Source organism: Ziziphus jujuba, chromosome 7 (genome assembly GCF_031755915.1).
Source record: "Ziziphus jujuba cultivar Dongzao chromosome 7, ASM3175591v1".
NCBI lineage: Eukaryota > Viridiplantae > Streptophyta > Magnoliopsida > Rosales > Rhamnaceae > Ziziphus > Ziziphus jujuba.
This window is the reverse complement of record NC_083385.1, coordinates 11235095-11260035: the sequence shown is the minus strand read 5'-3', so window position 1 is coordinate 11260035 and position 24941 is coordinate 11235095. Positions and strand designations below refer to the sequence as shown.

At 33.6% G+C, this 24941-nt stretch overlaps 4 protein-coding genes across 7 annotated transcripts; 1 reads left to right on the top strand and 3 right to left on the bottom strand.

Annotated features, from left to right (window-relative positions):
* Positions 1–2144: 2144 nt before the first annotated feature.
* Positions 2145–5141, top strand: LOC107410589 (uncharacterized). 3 transcript variants are annotated; one of them, XM_048479948.2, is made up of 6 exons: positions 2145–2281; positions 2734–2885; positions 3192–3451; positions 3715–3808; positions 3935–4046; positions 4340–5141. In XM_048479948.2, exons 2-6 carry the CDS (start codon positions 2750–2752, stop codon positions 4500–4502), a joined length of 765 nt encoding a protein of 254 aa, XP_048335905.1. In that variant the 5' UTR covers positions 2145–2281; positions 2734–2749; the 3' UTR covers positions 4503–5141. The 3 variants fall into 3 exon arrangements, with proteins under 3 accessions (XP_048335905.1, XP_048335904.1, XP_048335903.1); XM_048479947.2 differs by lacking the exon at positions 2145–2281 and adding an exon at positions 2391–2583; XM_048479946.2 differs by lacking the exon at positions 2145–2281 and having other exon boundaries at positions 2391–2885.
* A 1595-nt stretch (positions 5142–6736) lies between these two features.
* Positions 6737–9906, bottom strand: LOC107410588 (zinc finger CCCH domain-containing protein 62). 2 transcript variants are annotated; one of them, XM_060818954.1, is made up of 8 exons: positions 9531–9906; positions 9002–9119; positions 8502–8563; positions 8364–8415; positions 8148–8256; positions 7777–7875; positions 7540–7654; positions 6737–7409 (listed from the first exon to the last, which is right to left on the bottom strand). In XM_060818954.1, exons 1-8 carry the CDS (start codon positions 9802–9804, stop codon positions 7156–7158), a joined length of 1083 nt encoding a protein of 360 aa, XP_060674937.1. In that variant the 5' UTR covers positions 9805–9906; the 3' UTR covers positions 6737–7155. The 2 variants fall into 2 exon arrangements, with proteins under 2 accessions (XP_060674937.1, XP_060674938.1); XM_060818955.1 differs by having other exon boundaries at positions 6739–7409; positions 8148–8253; positions 9531–9903.
* A 477-nt stretch (positions 9907–10383) lies between these two features.
* On the bottom strand, positions 10384–15557 carry LOC107410604 (CDPK-related kinase 5). Its single transcript, XM_016018051.4, has 11 exons — positions 14642–15557; positions 13858–13988; positions 13657–13698; positions 13413–13521; positions 12834–12912; positions 12445–12741; positions 12249–12361; positions 11646–11753; positions 11505–11567; positions 11253–11420; positions 10384–10974 (listed from the first exon to the last, which is right to left on the bottom strand). Exons 1-11 carry the CDS (start codon positions 15236–15238, stop codon positions 10834–10836), a joined length of 1848 nt encoding a protein of 615 aa, XP_015873537.1. The 5' UTR covers positions 15239–15557; the 3' UTR covers positions 10384–10833.
* A 5695-nt stretch (positions 15558–21252) lies between these two features.
* LOC107410587 (phosphoglycerate mutase-like protein 4) lies at positions 21253–24671 on the bottom strand. Its single transcript, XM_016018035.4, has 7 exons — positions 24380–24671; positions 23978–24056; positions 23523–23573; positions 23296–23406; positions 22859–22990; positions 22074–22149; positions 21253–21665 (listed from the first exon to the last, which is right to left on the bottom strand). Exons 1-7 carry the CDS (start codon positions 24604–24606, stop codon positions 21448–21450), a joined length of 894 nt encoding a protein of 297 aa, XP_015873521.2. The 5' UTR covers positions 24607–24671; the 3' UTR covers positions 21253–21447.
* Between the last annotated feature and the right edge of the window lie 270 nt (positions 24672–24941).

Below are 24941 nucleotides of genomic sequence, written 5' to 3'. Positions count from 1 at the left end.
CTGATCAGTACTTTATGATAATTTTTTTACAGGGTACTGGAAATCATAACACGTTTGGAAAGAGGTTGAAACACATTAATCGGTTACAGTGGGTCATGTTACTATTCTATAAAGATGAAAGTAATTAAATTCACAAAATATATGTATAATCCTATTATCTTGGACAATGGAGTTTAAGATATCCTAAAGATACACATTCGAGACAAGTTGCAAGACATATTAAACTACATTCTTATGCCCTACCACATGTTATATAATGTTATATTGCCCAACATATTCTGGACTCTAGAGGCAAGAAAAATATTTTCCACTATATATATAAAATTTTGTTGATGATCATGCCCATAATAATGTGGATGAGAACACTCATTGTAGAAAGATATTATATATATATATGTATATTATTTTTTCTACAGTAGATGTAGCCAATTTCTCTTTTTGAAAACATAAAAAATAAAAAAAATCATGAATTACATTTAATTTTTAGAATTGTGGCAATGGTTAGTGTAAGTCTTGTAAACCCATGGTAAAGCAAACAAAGCCATGGAGCATGGAAAGCACTTTGTTAAAACTAGTTTCAGCCTAGGCAAAGTCAAGGTGCTTAAGGAGCTTCACATCCTTGTCACCTACTAAGCATGAAATGTCAAAAACATGGTTAAAGAAGATAAAGCTAAGCACAATAAACCAAAGCTACTAACTAAAGCTATAAGGTGCTGCAGGACATGCCGAGTAGAAAAGCTTATGCATTCATTTTTGGATCACGTTGTCAAAGTGAGAACCCCATCAGGTTCAATATGTGTGTGTCTCATGTAACAATACTTTCTATTTCAAAGACATTACATTATATGTCTATGTCCATATCTATATTCAATACTTATGCTTAATGATATTTGGCTTTACTTACATACATTTTTCTTCCAAAACATTCAAAATATTTTTAAATATATCTTTCCACTTTATAAGCTAAACCGTGAGGTTTAGAAGAAAGCAATATTTTTGTCTTTCATGCTTTTTATTCTTAGATCAACTTTACCTTTCAATATTAATTTTAAGAACCTAAGTGAACAATGATGCGGGCATAAAAATCTACTATAGTAGTTCTCATCCAGTTAATATATCTTAAATTTATAATTCAAATTAATTAGGAAAAATAGTTTATTTTCATTTTAATGTGATTTTTTTCTTATATTTTAATTTTATAAATTATATATATATTCATGTACCGGCGCCTTAGTGTAAATAAGTCATTTTTGCGCCTAAACTCAACCATTTTGGTCGATAAATTTGACCTTTTGTTGGGGTTGAAGGTACAAAGCTAATGGAAGAGCTTAGAATGGTTCCATGGGGCGTAGAATAACTGCTAATGGGAGAAAAGCTTCAAGGAAAAATTTAGCATCCTCTAGAATTCCGACGAATACTTTTGTTTTGTGCCGAAAATATATAAAGTAGTCATCGTTGACTGAACAGTAAGAAATGATGTTTATGGAATAAACTCATCAATTGAGGAATTCGTGACCCATTTTTTTACAAAATCACATTATATGAAAAATGATACGTGTCATCCATTAACAGGTTCATGTTAAAAGTTGACTTTTCCATTCAAAAATTTAATTTTTTTAACTTATCATTAAATTGCACTATCTCTCTCAAAAATATATATATATATATATATATATATATATTATATTGATATTTTCAAATAAAAAAATATATGTATATATATATATATTGTAAAGTAGCTTAATGATAAGCAGTATTTAAAAAAATAAAATAAAGGATGGTAGTAAATGAATCTAAAAATGCATGGAAGAATATTTGAGCAGGGACATTGCTCCATCAGATGACTAGACTAGACAACGGTAGGTGTGTTCCTCCAACTTGAGCTAAAGCCAATAGACAGATCACAGATGGAAACATGCTTTTGCCGAGATGCACCCGCTGACGCAATTTAATAAATAAAATAAATATATATATATATATATATATATATATAAATTCTACGGTGAAAACGGTACAAATAAGATTATCGTTAATACTATAAAAAATTATCATCAATATTATAATATGCATAAAAATCATCTGCACCCTAAATAGACTATATATATATATATATATATATATATTGGATTTTAAAAAATGGAAGTAAACTTAATTAATTAAAATAATTAATCGCTTCCTCAGCCCCTGAACGTGGCAACATGCGCATAGTAATAACAACGGAAAATTATGTACCCACCATGGGAAGCTGCTGCTTAGTTCCGAGTAGCTAAAACACAAAACGGTGAGTTGAATTGGATTGTTTGGGTACTGTATGTTTATAGAAGCGTCAATTAATTAAAACAATATTAATCATATATTTTCTGATATATACATATACACCACCTGAAAATCATCGCCATGATTACTAGAGAGAGAGAGAGAGAGAGAGAGAGAGCGAAGTGAGAGAGAGAGTTGGGGGAATCGTATATAAATACAAAAGAGGAAGAGGGAGAGGCAAAACGGAAAGCTATAATGAGTGCGATAATGCTTCTTCAAAAGGAGGCAGCGACTCCGAGAGCGACTTAGTTCTACCAGATTCTACCCGTAACTCAAAAATTTTACAAAAATATCCACAGCCCCTATCTCTTTCCCTTCTCTTCCAGAACCCAAGAATCTATCTCAATACTTAAATCGAAACTCAGATTTATTGCTTTTTTGGGACATAATCAAAAGTCTATTATTTTTCGGGTGCAGCAGGACGGAGCAAACGATGCGCAGCATGAGCAGCTCCAATTCCACTCGAGGCATCGCAGCCATTGTAGGCGTTGGCCCAAAGCTCGGCCGATCCATAGCCCGCAAGTTCGCCCACGAAGGCTACACCGTCGCCATCCTTGCCCGTGACTTGGGTATTTTTGCTCAATATATTGTCTTTTCCTTTTTTCCATATCAATTAATATCTTGCAAGTGGTTTATAAATATGTACTCAGCCTCCTCCTCCTCCTCCTTCTTCTTCTTCTTCTTTTATTTTTATTTTTTATTTTTTTATATTTTTCCTTCTGGACAAGAAATAGAAAGAGAACAAAAAGAAAAGAAAAAGGGTTTCTGAAAGCAATTGAAAGCAACAAATTTCGTTTTTATTTATATTTTGGGAGGGTATTGGTGATGGGAATTGAATTTAAAGTATATATGTATATATGGGTTAATAAACATAGGGAGATTGTCGAGATTTGCGGATGAAATAGCGAGGGAAGAGAAAGCTCAGGTATTCGCAATAAGAATCGACTGCTCTGACTCAAGGAGTGTAAGAGAGGCATTTGAAGGGGTTCTGTCGCTGGGATTTGTCGAGGTTTTGGTGTACAATGCGTACCAGCCCATGTGTTGGAACCCAACCAACTTCACCGACATTCGCCTCGACTCCTTCGAGAAATCCCTTGCCGTATCCTCTGTGGGTGCCTTCCACTGCGCTCAGCAGGTATCAATCTCGCTTCCAGTTCAAAGTGATGCAAAAGCGACTATTGAAAAAAATCGACAAAATATCCACAACTTTGGGACTTGAAAATACTAAATTGAATTTCACCATTATTTTATCCGCAATTAAATCTTGCGTCTTTTGCTTTTAGTGATAATCACTTCGATCTCTTATAAATCAAATAGGTACTGGGCATTACAATATTTTTAAAGTAGCTAGTTCCTTCTTTTTTTTATATTTTTGTTATATTGTTTTTGGAATGGAAGGTTCTTCCAAGCATGGTTGAAAGAGGAAGGGGGACGATTTTGTTCACTGGCTGTTCAGCTTCTGTAAGCGGCATTGCTGGATACTCCGAACTATGTAAGTTTCACTTCTTCAACGTCTTAAAATTTAATTTACCCAAAATCAAAACCAGCTTGAATTGTAGAATTAACAATTTTTTGGCAATCTTGGGTGGTTGTACGGATAATATGAATCTGACTGCAGGTTGTGGGAAATTCGCGTTGAGAGCACTGTCTCAATGCTTGGCAAGGGAGTTCCAACCAATGGGTGTGCACGTCGCTCATGTCATCATTGACGGTGTTATTGGCCCACCTAGGTTCGTTCCGCTTTTTTGATTTCCTCAACAGCAAATCCCTCAAATTTTCGTTTCTTCAATCTATCAATATTTTGTTTTCTATCTTTTTTTACATTTTTTTTTTTCCTCACGCCGCTTACCCAGAAAATTTTTTGCATTCCACACAACTTGATATCAAAAAGGAACTATATGATTGAAAAGCAAACCATATCTATATCTATATATATATATATATATACACGCATATATAATTTAATTAATTAAACAAAAAAATGAAATAGAATGAAATAAAAGATTGAGAGGCGTGAATGCAGGGGGGCATCGAGTTCCGAGAGGAAGTCGGTTGGGGAACAAGGAGTGGACGGGTCCATGGACCCAGACGCGCTGGCTCAAACCTACTGGCACTTGCACGTTCAGGACCGGACCGCTTGGACCCAAGAGATCGACCTCCGTCCTTCTACCCCCAGATTCTTTTAACTTCTTCAAATCCCGATTTTCTAACCTGCTTATATCAAATCTTTCTCATCACCCACATCACCATCATGTGCATTTAAATGCACACATGATCATCATCTTCTTCTTCACCATCATCTTCATTATCCTTACTTACCTTCTATTCCCATACCTCCCCGAGTCTCTATATAGTTGATACAATCTACGATCTTGCATTTCCTATATATCATTTATTTTTTACCCCCCTTAATACGGCACCGTTTTTTGGGCCCCAATACCTATTTGCTATGGCCGGCTAAACCCACTTGCTGTAGAACCACTTGGAGGATCCCTCCAAGGCTCCCAACTTACAGAGAAGTGTACCGGCTAAGATCCCACTCTCTTTCCCAAGTGGTCACGGTCGGGCCATTTATAGGCTATATTAAGGAAGAAAAAAAAAAAAAAAAAAAAACACTTGGATAAGCACGGTGCGAGGGAGGTAGCATCACATGCTGCGAGGTTGCATATTTACTATGCCGTACCTCTTCCATTCCACAGAGAAACGAAGAGGGAGTGAGAGACCGAAGCATCTAGCTTTTTCTTTTAGTTCATTCTATTGGTTTGTTTGGATTGGATAGTTTGGTCTATATATTATATGATTATTAAATGGATATTATTATTTGATATTATTGATGCCAATTAATATTATACATGATAAATATTAATTAATTAGCATATTTAATATTATTATTTTTTATTTAAAATTTTAAAAATAAACTTTTTAATAATAATGATTTAAATTGTGATATAGCATTTAAATTTTTGTTATAGAAAAAAGTTCTAATATTTGTAATAAATTAATTGTGATTAAAGATTTGATTTCTCGATGATTAAAAATCTGTCAGCCCAAAATTAAGTCCAATAGGCCCCACAGAAGTGAGAGGAAGAGAAAGAGAATGAGGACAGTGTTTGCATGGATATATAGTAGACTTCGTGTTTCGATTTGGGACGCACAAAGCCTATTCATAACCGCCTCATGTGCATCCAAAAACTTTCCTATTTTTCTACAAATTCCCACTGTATACGATAATATGTTTATACTTAGACGAGAAAGATAAAATATAATTTATAATATAAAATTATCAAAAAAATAAAAGGAAAGAAAGAAATAGAGAAAAATAGCTTCACGACAATCGAAGTGAGAAAGGGAGAGAGAGAGAGAGAGGGTGGTCAGTCAAAAAGCTAAATAGCGACGTTGGCAAAGAGAAGCCGTTATTTGGTTGGGTCCAGTGATTGAGTACATAATAAGACCAGTTGCATTGCAACCCACTTGTATGGACCTCCACAATCTTATATAATCAAATGTCATTATTATCATTATTATTTATTAAAATCATATTCACCAAATATATATATATATATATACAATACATATATTAAAATCATAGCCGAGAGATATATACAACTATAATACGACACAAATTTTATAGCAACCCATCTTGACGTGACTTGCTGTCTTCTTCTGGTCGGCCACTCTCTTTACTTGTAGGGGATTATAATGTTTATTTTTTACTTATAGTTTTAAGACTTTAAGAGCCAAAATTTCTAATTAAATTGAAAATTTGGTTTTGGTTGAGGTTTGTCATGCGTCTTTTGAGTTCTTTTGACAAGTCTTTAATGACAAAAGTTTATGGATGAACCACATAGAAACGCTTTAGATCCCAAAAGAAACAAATTGAATTCCTACTCCGTTACCACCACGAGTTGTAAAAGGTAAATAGAAAGCTTTTTCTTTGTTTAAAAAAAAAGAAAAAAAAAATTTGGTAGTCCTCTGCTCAGCATTTACATATGACTTCCATTAATTGGTTTGACGGAAAATTTAAACCGAAAATAATTGAAAAATATTAGCACAATCGTGCAGTCTTTTTACACAAACAACAAAACTTCGGTCCCAGAGAAAAGAAAAAGAGTTAACAACTCGTTCTACTATGATTGTAGGTATCTTCGGCACAAATCATTTAATTTACCACTCATTTCCTCCACGCGTCCTTTTGTGGGTCAGCTCGTTGTCATTCCCATGCTGATTCACAGTTACGTTTGAATCTTGAAATATCTTTTTAAGAAAAGCTGGAAAATAATAATAATAATAATAATAAATTTCAATATATATATACATATATATATATTTTTATTCATTTTACATTATCATTCGTATACTTTTTTTTTATTTTTTATTTATTTTTGAAACACATTCAATTTTTAACGAAACAAGCACTCATTTTCAATATACAGGTGGTCCATTACATTAAAACTTACATTCTTTACTAGCATAAAATTGAAAAAAAAAAGAAAAAAAAAAAAGAAAAAAGAAAAGAGATAATTTGACATCCTTTTTAAGGAGAGTGTAAAAGCAAACCGCCTTCTTCAAATCAAACATCTCCCTGAATTTCAAGCAAACAAGAAAAATTAATCTAAATACACATATATCCTTTAATAAAAAGTACTGTATAATAATATTAAAAAAAAAAAAAAAAACCTCCTCATTTCTCTTTATCGCCTAAACCCACAAAAAAAAGTTGGGTCTGTCCCAAATGGAACCCCTTTCAGACCTAAGAACTGGGTAAGGAACATTCCTTACTCTCCTGTATTCAGATTCTATTTGGGATTGCTGATGAATTTGAGGAGAATTAAAGCATGATTAAGAAGTTGTAACTCTTCTATTCCGGTGGAAGGATTTTTTATGCCCCCTAGAACATCTTGATCCTCTAGGCATTGCATTTTGATTTCTATGTCTCACAGGGAAGATGTCTTGACGTCGACGATGATTATCAGAACTTACAAATCCCAGGGACTTAGCTTTTTCAAGTCTATCAAAATCCCTCTCTCTTGATTCTGTGCTTCTTTTCATTTGAGATGGTCTCGTAGAATCGAATTTTTTAGCGCGCTTTGCACCTGATCATCATAAAAAATAAGCGTGAGAGAGATAGATTCAAGACTTATTTCAAAGCACAAAATAAACATGCAATCAAACTGTCTTCAAATGGACAAATGTGCAAGAGAGCTCCGTCATGCCCTGCCATACCTCCATTTTCCGTCCATTTCTTCTTTTGCTTCGTTGCTCTTGCAAGCCTTGCTTCAAAACCTCGTTTGTGCTTTTCAGCAAGCACTTTTAGTCTTTCTTCTTCATTGTCCCAACGCTAAAAGATGAACAAACCAATGTATTGATAGTGCATTACCACAGATAGAGAGATTGCATTAACAGCTCACCTGTCATTGATAGCGCATTGGCACAGATATAGAGATTGCATTAACCGCTCACCTGTCGGAAAGTCTTTAATTTGTAGAGATTACGACCCTTCACAAGTAAAGGAAAGAGTGGAGGTAACTTCTTAAATCCCTTGCTCCACAGGACTTCAACCTTGAAAGTAACAAACGCAAATCAGATGGGTGAATCACAAGGTAATTAAACTACAAACTCAGAAATATCTCACCTATGTTAAATAGGATCTAAATTCTCAATTCTCAATCACAATTCCTCTAATATATCAGTAAATTGCAAAGTGAATATATAAATGTCAAGTATTTGAGAATATATATATATACATATATATATAGAGCACCAGTCACTGTTAACTAGATCCACACCCTACTAGATTGAACTCCAAAGGTTAACTTCAATCTCGGGCTTACCGTAAAAGTATGTTGTTGTTTGTTTGCACCATAGCTTTCCTTAACAACTCTTCCAGCAACGATTCTCTTCCCCAGAACCCTCCCATGTCTTGTCACTTTATCAAACCTGCTTGAGAATCCAATCCCCAATTTATAGAGCATAAGAATTTTAGGTCTATAAAAGAACAACATTGAAATGAAAAAGAAAATTGAAGATAAACAAAGGGAAGGAAATACTTCTCATAAACTTTTTGTGTAAACAAAACAACATCTCCCTTACAGACATCACCTACAATAAGTCACTTCTCTCAAAATCAGAAAATGGTATGTAACTGATAAAACAAATGTATATGAGAAAGGTAAATAACAAATTACCAGTACAATTGATGAAAAAGGATTGTCTAGGATAAAGTGCTTCACCATTCCCATCTTTTAACCTAACACGTAAGAAAATTGCAAAACAAATGAATAACCAAACATATTCCAAAAGGAAAATGGTAACTCTGTTATAAGAGTGCACCAACCAGTTCAAGAAACTTCAGAAAACAACAAAGATAGGCAATTGTTTTAGCCTAAACAAAACAGCAATCTCTTTTACTCTTTCAAATAAGTAAAATGCTGGCCAAGAGTTACCACATTCCACATTTCACCTGAACAACAAGAAGGTTAACTACATTCAACATTTCACTTGAACAAATTATGTTTTCTTTTGAACAAAGGACAAGTTATTATGTAGATAACAAAAAGATGATAAAGATTATTGGTCAGAACTTTGTACAAGAAATCGAAGAAACCTATAAGATTACAAAAAGACCACGAAGTCAGTAGATTCTACCGGGGCTGACATAATATAGAATGTCATTGAATAATTTTACCTCCAATGTTCCTTAATCCTGTGTATGCAGACCGTTTTAATCCCGGTTAATCTGAGGGCATTGATCCGTAAATATGCTTTGCACTCTTTCAGTGTTAAACAATCTAAATCACAGCGCTCTGAATAACACAGTAGAAAACAAGAGGTCAAAAGTTTTAGCTGCTAGTTAGTGTGAGTAATTACAAAATACAAAGTAACTAAAATAAACAAAACTTCGTTACCTAATCAATATGGGGTATGTTACGTCCAAATTTTGTACCCAAATTCAATATTTTTTAAAGAGTGCCTCATAATAGTTTTTACATTTGCTAAAGCTCTCTGGGGGAGACGGAAAGATTAAAAATTCAGGAAAAAGACTTTTTTATTACAAAAAGAAAAAAAAGAAAAAAGATACGAATAGCAAAATCCCTAATGAACAATCATTCCTATTGAAAACAAACAAATAAACAATCAATTTTGCCAGATATGCTGCACAAAACTAAGCAAGAAGTGCGAATCGGAATTCAGAATTTAAAGGGCAAAAACAATACCTTTAAGAAGGCGAGCGACTTTATTGCATAGGGACTCATCGTCGCAGTCATTGTCCTCTTCTTCGTCGATATCGGACTGCTTATCACCATCATCATCATAGTCATAGTCATAGTCATCGTCTTCTTCTTTTTCTTCTTCTTCTTCGTCATGTTCACTGTCGTCGGATACTTCATCTTCTCCTACTTCTTCTTCTTCTTCTTCTTCTTCTTCTTCTTCTTCTTCAGAAGAGGAAATGAAAATCAGAGTGTCTTTACCCTTCGTGCTCTCTGCCATTGCCCAATTTGATCACCCAAGGTAGACAACACAATCGACATAAAAAAAATATTCAAAACCGGTTCAACCAATTCGGGCCAGCCGAACAAAAGGGCGGCTCTCGGCTCAGCCAATTCCTATTTCGCCAGGTGATTGAACCGCCTTTTTTCCGTAACGCTGTTTAAATTTCTTTTTCGTTAAACATGGCCGTTATCAATATTTAATTAATTTATAATTTATACTTAATGATATTTATTCACTTACAAAATACTGTTTAACATATAAAATTTGCTATACTTCTTGGTCTAACATTATGAATTTTGGGTGTGAGTTGAAGAGCTTCTCTTTTCTTTAAAAATTAATAATAATAATAATAATTATTATTTATTTATTTCACATATTCCTTATTTCATGACAATCACAAATTAACATTTCATATCTTCTTATTTTTATTTGCATTTTTTAAAAAAAAAACTTATTCATAATTTTCTTTAAACATATAAGGAAATACATTTTCACTTGAGACTTCCAAACTTTAACATGGCCTCTTATCATTCTTTCATTGACAAGTAGAAAAGGCTATTAATCAAACAATAATAGTAGACGGAAAAAAAACCAAAAATTCAAAAAATAAATATAATAACAGAGATGGGGAAGGGGGAGAAGAAATTGATTAAACAACTGTTGACACGTGTAACGAGTCGCTTACGTCAGAATCGTCGAATGTGATAACCTAATAAACCAGGTGGGTGGGGTGTTGTGGGGTGGGGACGGGGCTACTCTAAACCTGACACTAAACACACTAAAACTACAACTTTACAGTAGAAAACCACCAAGGCCTGAGCGCTGCGCTGAGCTTCAATTACCTGGAGCACAACTTTGCAACTCCCAAGTCCCAAAAGTACCCAAAGCCTGGGTACTAAAGATTGAAAGAAAAAAAAGAAAACAAAGAGGGGAAAAAAAAAAAAAAAATGGAAAAGCCCCTGAATGAATCGTGTAGGGTATAACTGCACAACGATTACTTCCATAAATCCTTCCCCACCAAAATTTTCATTGAGCTTTTGCAATGGTCCTGCTAGATATCCCGTGTAACAACTTCACAAACCCAAGGAAGCTCAGTTTTCCATCGCTGTGCCTAATCCAATCTTGAAGAACTGCATGAACAGGGACTGAAGGGCCTAGGCCAAGTTCCTGCAACATTAATCACAGAAGAACCATTGGTCAGTAACTTATGTTCATGCACTAAACAATAATCTTTGCACTGCCTATTTTCATGAACATATACAGTATATCTATTCAACTGTACTCCTAAAAACAATTAGAAGCGGTTCTCAAGTCTGAATAAATTCAAAAACTGAGCTGGTTTATACTACATGAACAATTACTAAGTAATATATATATATATATATACTTATATGTATAAAGCAAAATAAAGTAATAATATATATAAATAATGCAGGCATACATACCGAAGCAAGTTCCTCAATGACAATAGGTCTGCTTCCGCCGCTTTCAAATAGTTCATAGGCACATCGAGCATGTTGTTCCCAACGATCAAGAGCCTCAAGTTGATGGACACTTAGTGTAGCTGCACAGAACTCCTCGAAGTCCATCCTTCTGAATTGCAATGCATTAAGCTGCCACAATAGATAGGCTATAAATATAATAATAAAATAGAATTAAACAAATTGCCACATATGTCACAGTAGCCCAACACCTACCGATGCTAAAAAATCAGGGATCCGAGACTCCTTCATAGCATCAGTTGCATTTCTCATCAAAGCCTGCCAAAGTTGAAGAAATTTAGTGGCTTAACTAAGAGGAAGTCTCCCTTTAATCAGACCATTCAGAAAGAAACCTACCGCTTTAATATTTTCTATGCTTATTGTACCATTTTTGTTTGGTTCCAACAAAGCAAACTGTTCTTTCATATAATGGAGCTCATTTACAGTCAATGTTTTAGACAGGGCCTGGCACAAAATAAGAAATGGTAAATAAACATTTAAAATATATTAAACATATCCCAATAAGAAAAAGGAACCCCCAAAAAAAAAAACAAAAAAATAAAAAATAAAAAAATAAAAAAGGGTGGCTGAGAGAAAGTTCATGAAACAGTAACCTCTAAAGGTAACCAGAATTGTCATGCCACACACTATATGGGGGGTACTTCAATGATGTGCTCTATTGAATTTTCATGAGTGGTTGTAAATATTAATCCTTCTTTTTTATAGTGAACAGACACTAGATTCAAATGGCTAAAATAGAAAAAGCTAATCTTGATGGTTGCATGATTCCTATGCCAGTATGCTTCTTGAAATCCATCCATCAGAGGGACAGAATATCAAATTAATATGATCGGGAGTCAAATAATGACATCAGACAGACCTTGTACTACGCACTCATGTAAATGATCAGCAGAGCATATGGTTAAATATTCAGAGTTTATAATGTTATCAAGCACACACCCTTAAAGCAGCTTTGCGGAGAGATGATGAGCGCATATAAACTTTCATGAGTTTAAATATTAGTATATCCAGAGGAACTTTAACATCTTTGCAATCTCTAAGCCAGGGATGACCTGCAAAAAAATAAAATAAAATTTGTAACACTTGAGAAATATGACTTCAACTGCACATTTTCAAAAATGGACAAGGGACTTACTTAGTGCCTGAGCTGCAGTCATTCTCTTCCGTGGATCCTTGTACAATAGGCGCTTGACAAAGTCTTTTGCTTCAGGAGAGAGTGAGGGCCAGGGTGGTTCATCAAAACTTGGATCAGCTTTTAGAACAGTCCGAAATATCCCAGATTCGGTTCGAGCCCAAAATGGGCGACTGCCACACAAGAGGATATATGCAATCACGCCTACACTCCAAACATCAGCCTCTGTGCTGTAAGACCTATGTAGAACTTCAGGAGCAACATAGTATGCACTACCAACAATGTCATTCAGTCTCTCATCTGTAAAAGCAATTAAATGTTGTTAAACCACTTTCAGAGCTATAAAACCAGAAAGAAGTGCAGTTTTATATATTTAAAAACTGCTGACGAACCTGGCCTGACAAAATCTGACAAGCCAAAGTCTATGGCCTTCAATTGTGAAGTCTCCTCCTTTGACGTAAAAAGGAAATTCTGAACCAGCAATTAACCAAACTTAGATATGTATATGCGAATGAAATCATATCAAAGTTCCAACAGCAACATGCTGAAAGAAAATCCCATTCTTCATGCAAGAACAACTAAATAGATGGTTTGGTTAAAAACATAAAAGAAAAGAACAGAAAGACTAGACATGTCTGTTGAACCAGTCGAATACCAAAATAACAATTTTATTACAAGTAGAAATTTTTCTTCAAGCAGATAGAACCAAAGTTAAATTCCTGGTTGTGTTGGATCAAACGTTCCATTTATAACTCTTTTAGGCCCATGAAAATAAGCTTAAGTTTCAAGCATACAGAAATTGGCCTTCATATGATACTTCCTAGAGGGATCTAACAGTAACAAAAAAAACCCACCCAAATGGTTATTCCCATATCTCATCTTGAGTCACCCCAAAATGATGTAGCAAACTCAAACCCCAGCGAGTTTTAATTTAATCCAAAAGTAGAAATTCGAAAGTTACAATATCCCACCTCAGGTTTAAGATCACGATGCACCACACCCTGAAGGTGGCAAAATGAAACGACATTTAATATCTGTATCATAACTGCTTTCGCATCATCCTCTGTATATTTCCCACCCCTGCACAAAGTAAATCAAATGTACTTTACACAATAAACTTTGCTAATCAGCTTTCTGTTGTAAGTTTCCATTTCTCTCATCCATCAAAAGAACAACTACAGATCCACTTAAGTCCAGCAACATTAAAAGATATACCTTGACAGTATCCTGTCTAAGAGTTCCCCCCCTTCACATAACCTGAAAAATATCATAATTCAACAGCGCATATTATATAAGAACTCCAGTCAAAAGAAAAAATGAATAAAATGGTTATAAAATTAATTTTTGGCTGGAATATTGGTTAGAAAAGCTAACAGAAGCATGCAATTTAAATAAAATGCTATAGTCAGGGCTTACTCCATGACTACGTAGACATTCTCACGGTCTTCATATGCATCATAAAATTGAATTAGATTGCTATGTCCGTTCAGGGCTCTCAATATCTTTACTTCCCTTCTAACGTCCTCGATGGCAATTGCAGTGGTCATCTAACAACAAAAAAATAAATAAGGAAATAATTCATGACCAACAAAATCCCAATTTCAGGAAAAGATACCACCCTGCCTAACTCTCAAGCTTCTTCTAATCCAAAAAGTGCACAGTAAATATTTTTCCCACCCTTCATTGCGAACTATGAAATATTCCAATTTAATAATCCAAAATTTTGAGACATATGCAAAATTGATCATCTTCTAGGAGGTCTCAATAGAAGGAAGATGTGCAAATGCGCATATGCGAACTAGTAGTAGGATAATAAGAATGCACAGCGATTCTAACCAAGATTTTTCAAGTTGTAAAGCCCAAAACTTTTAGAAGACTTCATAACAATTAACAGTTTTCTAGAGACGAATTCAGCTCAAATAACTACAAGTTCGAACACACAAATTACATGATTGATGAAGACCCTCCTTCCACTTTAACCATGTTTTTCACCAAGCAGAGGATCAATTAGAAAACCACTTTCTGTGTTTCCGATGCAGAATTGTAAGGTTTTCATAATAAAGATCATGGGTTTTAACCGCAGATCTAGTTTTGCTTTCAAAATGTATTAAGAAGGCGAAAAAATTGGCCAACCGATTTCAATTATAAATAACCATAAAGATCAGAACTTTTAGGTATTAGAATCAGACGAATCGCGAACCTTTGCTTTGGGAATGACTTTCACAGCAACCTGTTGGCCTTTGAGCTCACCCTTCTTAATCTTCGCCGCACAGGTATACCCAAAATGCCCTCTTCCAACCTCCTCACCGAGCTCATACTTGTTAGCAAAATGCTTCGAGAACCCGAAGCTCTTATCAAGCCCCGTGACTTCCTCATCCACGCTCCCTTCGGGTATCGCGGCCTCGTTGGGTTTGACCGACCCATGTCTCCTGGCGAGCACCGCCCTTATATGTTTCGCCGGAGAAGGAGGCGGGAAAGGCCTCTTGAAGAACCGTTTGGGCGTGGAGTTGGAGTTGAAATTCGCCGGAGATCTCGCCGGAGACTTCTTGGAGAACAGGTAGTGAGCCGGACTGGGACTTTGGAAAAAGAAGAAGGGCGATTTCTTACCGTTCTCCGCCGCCTCATTACCAGTACCATTTACGGAAATCGCAGTTTGGGCAGTGGAAGTGACATCCTCAGCAGGGACAGAGTTAGCCTCAGTCGGAGTAGAGTTAGCCTTGTGGTGGTTAAGTTGGAGATCGGATAAGGGAGAAGTAGAGGTGGGCTTTGTTGAGGGTTTTGAGCTGCAAACACCCATTTAGAAAGCTCCCCGAACAGATGGGGAATCGGAGGGATTTTAATTCTTCTAATTCCGGGTCAGAGCATCGTTATTCGGATAATGGATTAAACCGGGGATTTGAAGATCTCTCTACGTTGTCTTGGTTTTGCTTTGCTTCATTTTATTTTTCTCTCTCTATCTTTTTTTTTTTTTTTTAAATTTTTTTCGATCCCTTTTTTCCCAAGGATTTCAAATTACAAGTTATCACGGGAATTGAGGTCCGTGTCCAGCAAAATTGAAAGCTTTTGAGAATGATGGAGGATGATGGATGGATGGAGATCCACAGAAAGCGATAAAAAAAAGAAACGACGTGGCGTACGCTTTTCTTTTTTCTCTTTTTTTTTTGTTTTTTTTTTTTTTTTTTTTTGTTTTTTGGGGGGGGGGGGGGGGGTTATTGATAACAACTACAGACCACTGTGTGTTTTTTTTTGCTTTAATTATAACTAATTTTCAAATATTATTGAAAAAGAAAAAAGAAAATATGTTGAGAAAGAGGTTCGAAATTCATTGGGCGGTGAACTACACGTTCCCAGAAGACTGTTATGCTTTTTCACATCCACGTGGCGATCATTGAAGGCGGTTGTTGTTGTTTTTCTTGGCGATTAATTTAATTTTTTGGTGGGAACTGGGTTCCTTGATCAACGCGATTAGTGACGGGGAAGGAAATTTCTTAAATTTTGTTTTTGTGTTTCTGATTTCTGTTTTCGTTTTGTGTTTTGGTTTTGGGGTTTAGTGACAAATTTGAACGTCTAATTATGTTGCAAAATAAAAAATAATAAATGAAGCGTGATCTAAAAGTCAAACGGCGCCAATTATATGGCTGACTTCATGGAAAAGTTGCCTCTAATTTTCTTTTTCTTTTTTCTTTTTTTTTTTTGGGAGGAAATAAAATGTGTCAGCGTTCCATGTACCTCTATAAACTGTATATAACTGTATAAATTAGAAATTAATTACCCAAATTTATTATCATCCTTCTTATATTTTGTTACATCAGTATGTCTAATTATTTGTAGCCCAAAACAAAAAAAAAGGTATGTCTAATTATAATTTCTGTAAGATATAAATATGAACCATTCATTTTTTTAATCTATTATGTACTTCAAAATTAAAATAGTAATTCATTTTCATATAATCCCTTTTTTTTATATGACTATCTTTATTTAACAATGAATATGATTACCTTAAATAGAAACTATAATTTCTGTAAGATATTATTAGAAACTATTTTTTTCCAAATTTATATTCATATAATCCCTTTTTTTTTTTGGGAAAAAAAAATACATATATATATAGATATGATTAAAGATTTATTACTATTTGAGCTGTACAAATAATCTTTCATTTATTTGAATTTTATTAAATATAGTATCTGCTTTTCCAACAAAAAAGTATCATTTGACACCTTTTTATTTGCTGCACTCGCCTAATGATGAACTCATTCATTAAAAATAAATAAAATTTAATTTTAAAATAATCAACAGACAACCTAATAATTTGTATACATTTAAGTCAAGTTTAGATAAAATAATTGTTCCAATAATGAAAGTATAATTTATCAAATTGTATAACATATATATGATCACTTTAGGTGTTAGCCTTCTTCCAATTTATCTCACATTATATATCTACATATCCCCAGAACAATTTTTTTTTTTTTTTTTAGATTTTTGTTTGTCTAAGGAAAACCCGTAAAAGCATTTATATATATTTTTAATATCGAATTTGACCACATTAATTTGTATGAGAATTTATCTTTCAAATCTTTCAATTGCTAAAACATGTATTGTGATTTTAATGTTAAAGCTGTAGATAAGAATAATAAACTATTATACACTCGGTGAAAATCTAAATATTTTTCTTTTTTCATGAAAGACTGTATTTCTTCCTTAACAAAAATAAAGACTTAAAAAAAATAATATTCTAAATTACAATGCAATATAGAATTAACGGTCATTGTTATCTACTTGGCAAACAATAAATTAACGTTAATCTTGGGCATTAAGTAACTCGTATTTTTCTTTTGTGAATTGTTTATTTTTTATTATTATTATTTTTTTTACTTTTTATATTTCTGTTGACCGCGGTATGGAAGCTTAACATAATAATAAATAATTTTAACATTAAGAAAAAGACGGCTGTGAAAGCTGAGACAGGAATGGACCAAGTCACATGAATTTGAGGGCTACTAATAAATATGGGAGGGAGGCTCCAATTCATTTATCCGCTCTTTTAAAAAAATGTGAAAATTATTTTTCTTTCTTTTCCTTCAACACAATGTTCATCATACCAATTAGGATATGTTCAATTTCCAAGCAATGTTCATGCATGTTAACATCCACAATATCCTATAAAATGTACATATATATTTTATAGATATTGTAAAGTTTGAATAGTTGTTAGAGAAAAAAATGAACCATAACATTACCCCCAAAAATAAAAAATAAAAAATAAAAAAATGAAACCATGGCCGTCCAAGCAATCTCGGTCAAATATTTTGAATGAATAAAGCAAAAAAGAAAAAAGTAAAATGCATAGAATAATATTTATAAGAACCATAAAAAAAAAGTTCAAATTGGCATCTAACTTTTATATTTTTTATATTTATTTATTTTTGGATAGAAAACGAGTATTTGACCAAAACGTGAGTAATTGGTTTCTTTTGAAGCATTTTGATTTTGTCTCACAATTTGGTGGAGTCATTAGGTTTTGTCTCCACATAATCTTAATTGACAGTGGTTTTAATTAAATATGTTTAATTAATCCCAAGTGGATGTAGCAGCCTAACTAGATCCAAAAATAATGTAATGTGAGTGGGCCAACTCAAGTGGCAAACACTAGAATACTTCTTCACCGGTTTTTGATATTTTCTTCCCAATAAAAAAAAGAATATAAGAAAAACTTTTTGGAAAATTAATTGGTCCCCCGGTGAAGAAAAGAAGGTCGTCCTTTTAATACTATTATAAGAAATTATATGCAGTTCCAAACTAAAAACAACATTCATTATCTTGGTGCACACTCAAACGCTATGCTCATAATTCAGCACCCCACTAAAACATACTCTCATTGCATTTTGTGTTGAGACCTGCTCGTCCGTGTACATAAATTAAAAAGCTTAATATCATTTCATCCATTAAGTTATAATACATTTTTCACTTTGCTCTTTAAACTAAAATTTGTCTTAGAACTATTGTTTTTGCACTGTTGTATTCTAATTAAACATTTTTGACAAATAAATTTGATAAAATTAACATACACAATTATGTAACTTCAATTCAAAACAATTATATTATTATGTTTTATTTGTTTTTATGCAGTGGGTATGACTAATTTTTCCAAATTTTTAAAATAAATAAATAAATAAGCAGCATGATTGAAGTAAATGATAATATAACAATGGCTTATGGGGCAAAATAAAACTGTGTCACAATTCGAGGGTAAAATGATATTAGCAATGTATAAATTGGTATTTTCATCATATAAACAGTGATTTTGCTTATGGATTGTCTTCTTTCCTTTTATTTTTTTTTATGGGTTGTCCTTGCCGAAATGTTTTTAGTTCTTAATATGATGATCTTAAAGAGCACTTTCCAAAATTTATATATAGTTATATATACATATACATAAACATCTATACGTTATCCAAAAAATGTTGTTATAATTTATTATTTATTAATTTAGCATTAAATTGGACCAACAGAGGTGTATGTTTCGACTGTGCTGGCCTACTGTACCTATTAAGCTAGGCTGCCAAAATAATGGGTAGGTTGTGGATTTAAATGAGCCTTAAAAGAAGCCACCTTCCAGACATCCACCACCTTTGGTCCCTCTTGTCTTTGCTCCTCAAACTATTACAAAAACTCGTGGTGTTTGCCATTGGAATTTTGGTTTTGGATCAGTGTTCAGAAATATAAACAATATGTTTAGTTCATTAGAATTTATAGCTAGGGAATAAAAATCCAATTGGTTAAAAAGCTTAGCGACTATGAGAACAAAACCCAATTAAATAAACCATTTTTTATTTATTTATAAAAAATACAATAAAATGAATAGCATATTATAAGTTTCAGTCCAAATTGTGTGGCACCGTGACCAAACTTCTTTAAATTTAGGTCGAAAATAAATATTTTAATTTTCCCTTTTAACATTCATCAAGGAAAAATGAGTTTGACCACCAGAAAGATAATCATTCTGCAAAGTAATGAAGATGTTGGTATAATCATATATTTTGGCAAAGTCAAGAAGGGAATCATTAAGCGAAAGTCAAAAAGATCTCTGGTATAAAAAGTTAAAAAAAAAAAAAAAAACAGACACAGGACTTTGTCATCCAAACAAGGATTTACATATGAACATATAAATAAAAGTTGTCCGTGTCCAAATAAGTAGCTGCGCAATTTATATGAGTTAAGTCCCTGCATCACATATGACGCGCATGCTTACCTTCCACTGACGGTGACTATTGTCTTGAGCACCATGGTCCATTGAATCATCAAGCTTTGCCGAAAATTCCGTTATTTTGTGGATTTTATAGTGATTTGTTCAATTTGTAATTTACATTTTTTTTTATCAGGTTGTTAAAATATATATATATATATATATATATATTTTAAAACAATAAGAGTGAGAGATTGCAATAACACAACAAATTAAGTGTTCCTGGTAAATGTAAGCTACAATGACATTGACAAGACATTAAACAAATAATTTATGTCTACAAGACACAAAACATTTATATAAAAATATTTTATTATGTTTTATTGTATGATATGATCAAAAAAAAAAAAAAAACTCATATATTTATAGTCCATGTAAAGATGCCAAAATGAATATATAACAAAGTAATTGATCAATCACGTTTTTGTTTATTTATTTTTAATGTTTTGAAGCAATCAATCACGTTTTAATGAATAATATATTCGACTAAGAAAATCATGCAATTAAATTAAAAATTGATAGGCAGACCTAATTAATAAAAATCTTGATGTAAATTTTTTACATTAGGTCCAAGTTTTAAACTATCAAAAAAAAAAAAAAAATCCAAGTTCTAATTTGTTGAGAAAAGAGGAAAAAACTATCCACCTTTTTTTATTCATTTTGAATACTATCATGCGCGTGTGTCTTAACTTTTTAAGAAGGGTTTAAGTATATAGAATGATTCTTATCATTTAAGATAAAATCTTATTTACTTTCCATCAATGGGAGGGAAAATATATGAGAGCTTGGAGAATCAGATTCTTGATAGGGCCGACTATGAGAATCCGATTTTTGCTTAAGAGCTACTCTTCAGTCTCATAACATGTGCTGTGATATGTTTTCCATATCTCAATTCCACACGAAAGGAGTAGTTTTCTTGTCCTGCAAATTTGCTCATATGGGTTAGAATAGGTGGTAGGTCTGCGTTAAGCTGTACCATTCATAGTTATTAATCAGAATCAGAAAGATTTTAATTGAACATTACAAACCCTGAAAGAGATTTCAGGAACTTATCGAAGGAGTTGGTGGGTGAGACTAAAAGTCTATGAATTATGATTTGCTTGAGAATTGCCTTTTACCTACTCAAACAGTTTTCCATATAAATCCGGCAATAAATTGACAGCAACCAAACCCATAAAAAGATCATACTGAAGCTACTGTGTCTTTACACGAACACAAGCATCCATGCTATGGAGAACTAACATTTTAGAAGAAAACTAGTGTTCATTTTATGTAATATTTGTGCATTTAGTAACAGCTCGGGCAGCAGAGCATGGGATTTTCTGAAAACTGTAACTCTTTGTTACTTTCATATTTCAAGCTTTGAACACTATTAAATTCTAGTTAGAGGTTTCAATTGGGCAGTGGACATTTTGCAACTTTAATTTTAGGTTGCTAAACTTGTGCAACTTCAACCGAGATGAATCCACGTAATAAAGCATCGGTCATTTTTTGCATAGTTCTAACCTCACAGATTCCAATGGTCAAACACTAATCCATAACGTTAGGGATTCATTCAACTATAAATTAAAAGTATTCCATATATAATTTCTAGTAAGGTCAGAAGTTGCTCCAGTAACTAGATATGCAAAAAGGAAATACAACATATAAAAGCCAATCAAGCCTAAATTGGTTCAACAGCGAGCAAGTTCCAGCAAACAATTGCTTCAGTTGCTTGATCCGATAGCCACAATATTCCAGAGTACTACGAGAAAGAATCAACCAGAAGTTCTGTCCCCACCAAAACCAGACTTCAAATATCCTGTCTGGTTTAGATGATTAACATCACCCCAAGTCTTTACGGTCCATTTGTCTCCAGACAAGTGAAAAACATTAATAGATGTATTAAGTACCTTCCCAGATCTCTTATTTGGACAAGCCCGCTTGTAGAGTGCTCTGATGACACCTCCATGAGTGACCACAACTACTCGCTCTCCTGAAATTGAGAGAAACAAGGTCATAAAGTTCCAATTTGCAACTTGCATGTCTCCAACCATCAAGAATTCTGATGGACGGGATACTTATGAGAAGCAAATCGTGTTTGACAGGGGCAGGGTATCAGTTTCGAAAAAAAGAGAGCAATCAGTATTAATTCAGTATGTCTGGTGGTTATCAAGAGAATTCTCAAGCAGGCTAGTGGAGCTAGCTTAGTAGTTTAAGATATTCTGTAATATCTTGGTAAATTGGCGAAAATACTAGGTGTGCTGTATACCGAAGTGTGAATGTGAAAAGATGAATTACATAGGAATTGAACTATAGTATCATAAAGTTAAAAGACTTTGAATGAATAAGAAGTTCTGTGAACATTTATAAAAGAGACATCTGAAGTAACACAGTCATATACCTATATGTTTGTGACTAATCTTCTGCAATGCTGATGTGCAGCGTTGATAAAGTTGATCAAGACTTTCTCCACCACCCTGCATGTATGGTACAACCAAACACATGAATTCCAAAACATAATATTAACCAAGTCTATTTTCATTCCGGTCCCAACAGTAATAAAATGCAAATAAAAAAGGACCTTCCAAATACGCATTTCACTTTCGATAATACAAAATCATCTGAGATTTGAGTTTTAGCTGCAGTACACTAATTAAAGAAACTTAATAGAATTAACTGGATATGGGAATTCATCACTTAAATGCAGCATCAAACTTCCAGACTAAGGAAACATTATCCCTCAGGCTAGGTTGAGGTAGATCTTCAGCTTAAGCTCCACCATACTAAACTTACTAATTACTGGTTCAGAGGAGATCAAACTGATTTATGATACAATATTCAGGCCAATTTGTGGGATTCCCTTTTATTAAATTAATCTAGCATATCAGTGGGAGAATTTATTTAAGAGTTCTTGACCAGAAATTTAGTTATCATACCCATATATTGGGTCTGAATACGACATTTGAGGAAGGTGATGTCTAGTCTCCAACTATCTAGCCATGCTAACTTTTTCTACTCTGAAATATGCAACATAATTTGCAATTGCATACAATAATTTTCTCCAACATAGCATGTTTACTCGGTATTTCCCAATTGTGTAGTCATTTTGAACCATTAATGAAACAGCCAAATCAAATAATACCAACTATAAATCAAAATAATTCTAAACAAAAACATAGAACTCACTGGAATTTCTTGATCTGTCTTTTGAGATGATAAGGCCTCGTAAGCCTTGGGACAAGTTGTGGCAGCTTCACGAAATACAAGGCCTTGAAGATCCCCCAAGTGCCTTTCTCGTAATTCAGGATCTTTCACAACCTGAAAACTCCAAAAAAGTTCCAACAATTAAAATCCAAAAGTAATATACTAAAATTTACCAATATATAGATTATCTTTGGCTTCACAATCACAACTAAACATGGTTTTATCAATTTCCAAATTATACCAAATATAGCATAGGATTCCATGCTTTTAGCTGAATTGATTACCAATAAGCATTTCATGCTTGCATGGTTTAGAGTACAACAGAAGAAAGACTTTCTATATTTCTTCTAGTAAATGGAAATGAATGAATAAAATTGCAGCAGCAATTCTATACATGAAATCTGCTTTTGAAGTGCTACCTCTATTTCACCACAGCTGGTCGCAATTATCTGTGCGGTCTCAAGAGCTCTTTTCAAGTCGGAAGAGTACACAACTGAGATTTTAGGCTCCTTGGATAATCTATCAGCCACCTTGAAGTAAAAGACACATTATCAAACATCACCAAGCAAAGGATTACTTATCAAAGTCTTGGAACCTTTTGCATGGTTTCTTAAATTAGAAGCATGTTAAAGAATTTTTCACTCACTGAAACTGCTTGCTGTCTCCCAGCATCATTCAATTCAACATCTAGATGTCCCTGTTTAAGTACAATTCACTAGTGAACATAGAAACCTTGACCAAAAAGTATTTCCTAAAAGATATACAAGGCATTAACGCTGACATCAATTTTTTTTTTAAAAAAAAAAATATATATATATATACACACACACATATACACTGCATTGTGCACTTTGCATCTTAGCTCATAATTTTTCTTCTTCTTTTTTTTCTGCTTCCATTGTAGTGACATGTAAATGTGCAAAAAAATCATATAAAATGCAAAGAATCAATTTATATTGAATACTCAATATCTGATATACGATATCCAATGTCCATACGTACAAAACCGACAAGCCTAGGACGCTTTAAATAAAAATAAATAAAAATAAAAAAATAAAAAAAAAATTGAAATTTACTCAAGTTTGAGTGAGCATAAAAGACCTGAATTCTTCCATCAGCATTCCATTCCGTTTCACCATGACGCACTACGATAATTTCAGCACACGCAGGATTCACATAGCTACATTCCGCAACAAACTTCAATCAAATTACGATAATTGGAAAAAAAAAAACACTCACACACACACACACACAAAACAAATGCAAAGCTGAATATAAAGCTTCATTTATGATTTTCACACGCAAAATGGAAAAATAATCGAATTTTGATCAAATTATAAAGCTTTTCCTCTGAGACCAACCTCGGCCCAAAAAAAACAAAAAGAAAAAATACAAAAATACAAAAGAGCGAGCTAATAATAGTATAACAGGAAGTATTTGTTAGAAGCAATGGAATAGGATTTAAGCAAAAAATGGAAAATGAAAACGGGAGGAAGATCGGACCTCGAAGCGGAATCGGCCATGGATGATGATGATTCGGCTTTTGAGAGTAATTGAGTTGAATGAGGAGGAATCAAAGTCAAGCTAAGTGGTATGCTATGGCGGAAAACTTTCTGAGCTCCACGGAATCCCAAAGACTCAGTCCGACAATTTGGCGAGGCTAAGCGTGATGGACAAGTTGAAGAAGGAAATGGCTGACGCACGGTGTGCCAAGTCTGCAACGAGCTCATTTCCCTCTGCCACTCCCAAGGCTTTGCAATGCTCACCCAAGTTGGCCCAATAGCTGTCAGGCATTTTCAATCGTGCGCTCCCATTGACAAGCTCTTGGGCCTTGGCCATTACTCCAATGGGCCTACACTGTCCCAACAAAACTGTCCTCTCTGTTTAACTTTTCTTTTTTTAAAGGTATATATATGTTTTCAATATTTAAACGAACAAAACTACGTAAAACGTGCTACTGTTACTCCACCACCATGTTTCTACCCCCCCAAAAAAAAGTAAAAAAAAAAAAAAAAAAAAAAAATTCCATCACCATGTGAATTTCTCATTGCAAAGATGGACTTTT

What these genes read in the sequence shown, in the direction of transcription:
- LOC107410587 (XM_016018035.4), bottom strand. Translation starts at nt 24,606, where the DNA reads ATGAGCTCGTTGCAGACTTGGCACACCGTGCGTCAGCCATTTCCTTCT. An exon ending in GGAGACAGCAAGCAGTTTCA is followed by an intron (nt 23,407 to 23,522) that starts GTGAGTGAAAAA and finishes TTTTACTTCAAG; the next exon opens with GTGGCTGATAGATTATCCAA. An exon ending in GATTAGTCACAAACATATAG is followed by an intron (nt 21,666 to 22,073) that starts GTATATGACTGT and finishes TCTCAATTTCAG; the next exon opens with GAGAGCGAGTAGTTGTGGTC.
- LOC107410604 (XM_016018051.4), bottom strand. Translation starts at nt 15,238, where the DNA reads ATGGGTGTTTGCAGCTCAAAACCCTCAACAAAGCCCACCTCTACTTCT. An exon ending in AATGTCTACGTAGTCATGGA is followed by an intron (nt 13,699 to 13,857) that starts GTAAGCCCTGAC and finishes GATATTTTTCAG; the next exon opens with GTTATGTGAAGGGGGGGAAC. An exon ending in ATCGTGATCTTAAACCTGAG is followed by an intron (nt 12,913 to 13,412) that starts GTGGGATATTGT and finishes TTGCTGGTTCAG; the next exon opens with AATTTCCTTTTTACGTCAAA.
- LOC107410588 (XM_060818954.1), bottom strand. Translation starts at nt 9,804, where the DNA reads ATGGCAGAGAGCACGAAGGGTAAAGACACTCTGATTTTCATTTCCTCT. An exon ending in AACAACAACATACTTTTACG is followed by an intron (nt 7,876 to 8,147) that starts GTAAGCCCGAGA and finishes GTTACTTTCAAG; the next exon opens with GTTGAAGTCCTGTGGAGCAA. An exon ending in AATTAAAGACTTTCCGACAG is followed by an intron (nt 7,655 to 7,776) that starts GTGAGCGGTTAA and finishes TTCATCTTTTAG; the next exon opens with CGTTGGGACAATGAAGAAGA.
- LOC107410589 (XM_048479948.2), top strand. Translation starts at nt 2,750, where the DNA reads ATGCGCAGCATGAGCAGCTCCAATTCCACTCGAGGCATCGCAGCCATT. An exon ending in CATCCTTGCCCGTGACTTGG is followed by an intron (nt 2,886 to 3,191) that starts GTATTTTTGCTC and finishes TAATAAACATAG; the next exon opens with GGAGATTGTCGAGATTTGCG. An exon ending in TGCTGGATACTCCGAACTAT is followed by an intron (nt 3,809 to 3,934) that starts GTAAGTTTCACT and finishes ATCTGACTGCAG; the next exon opens with GTTGTGGGAAATTCGCGTTG.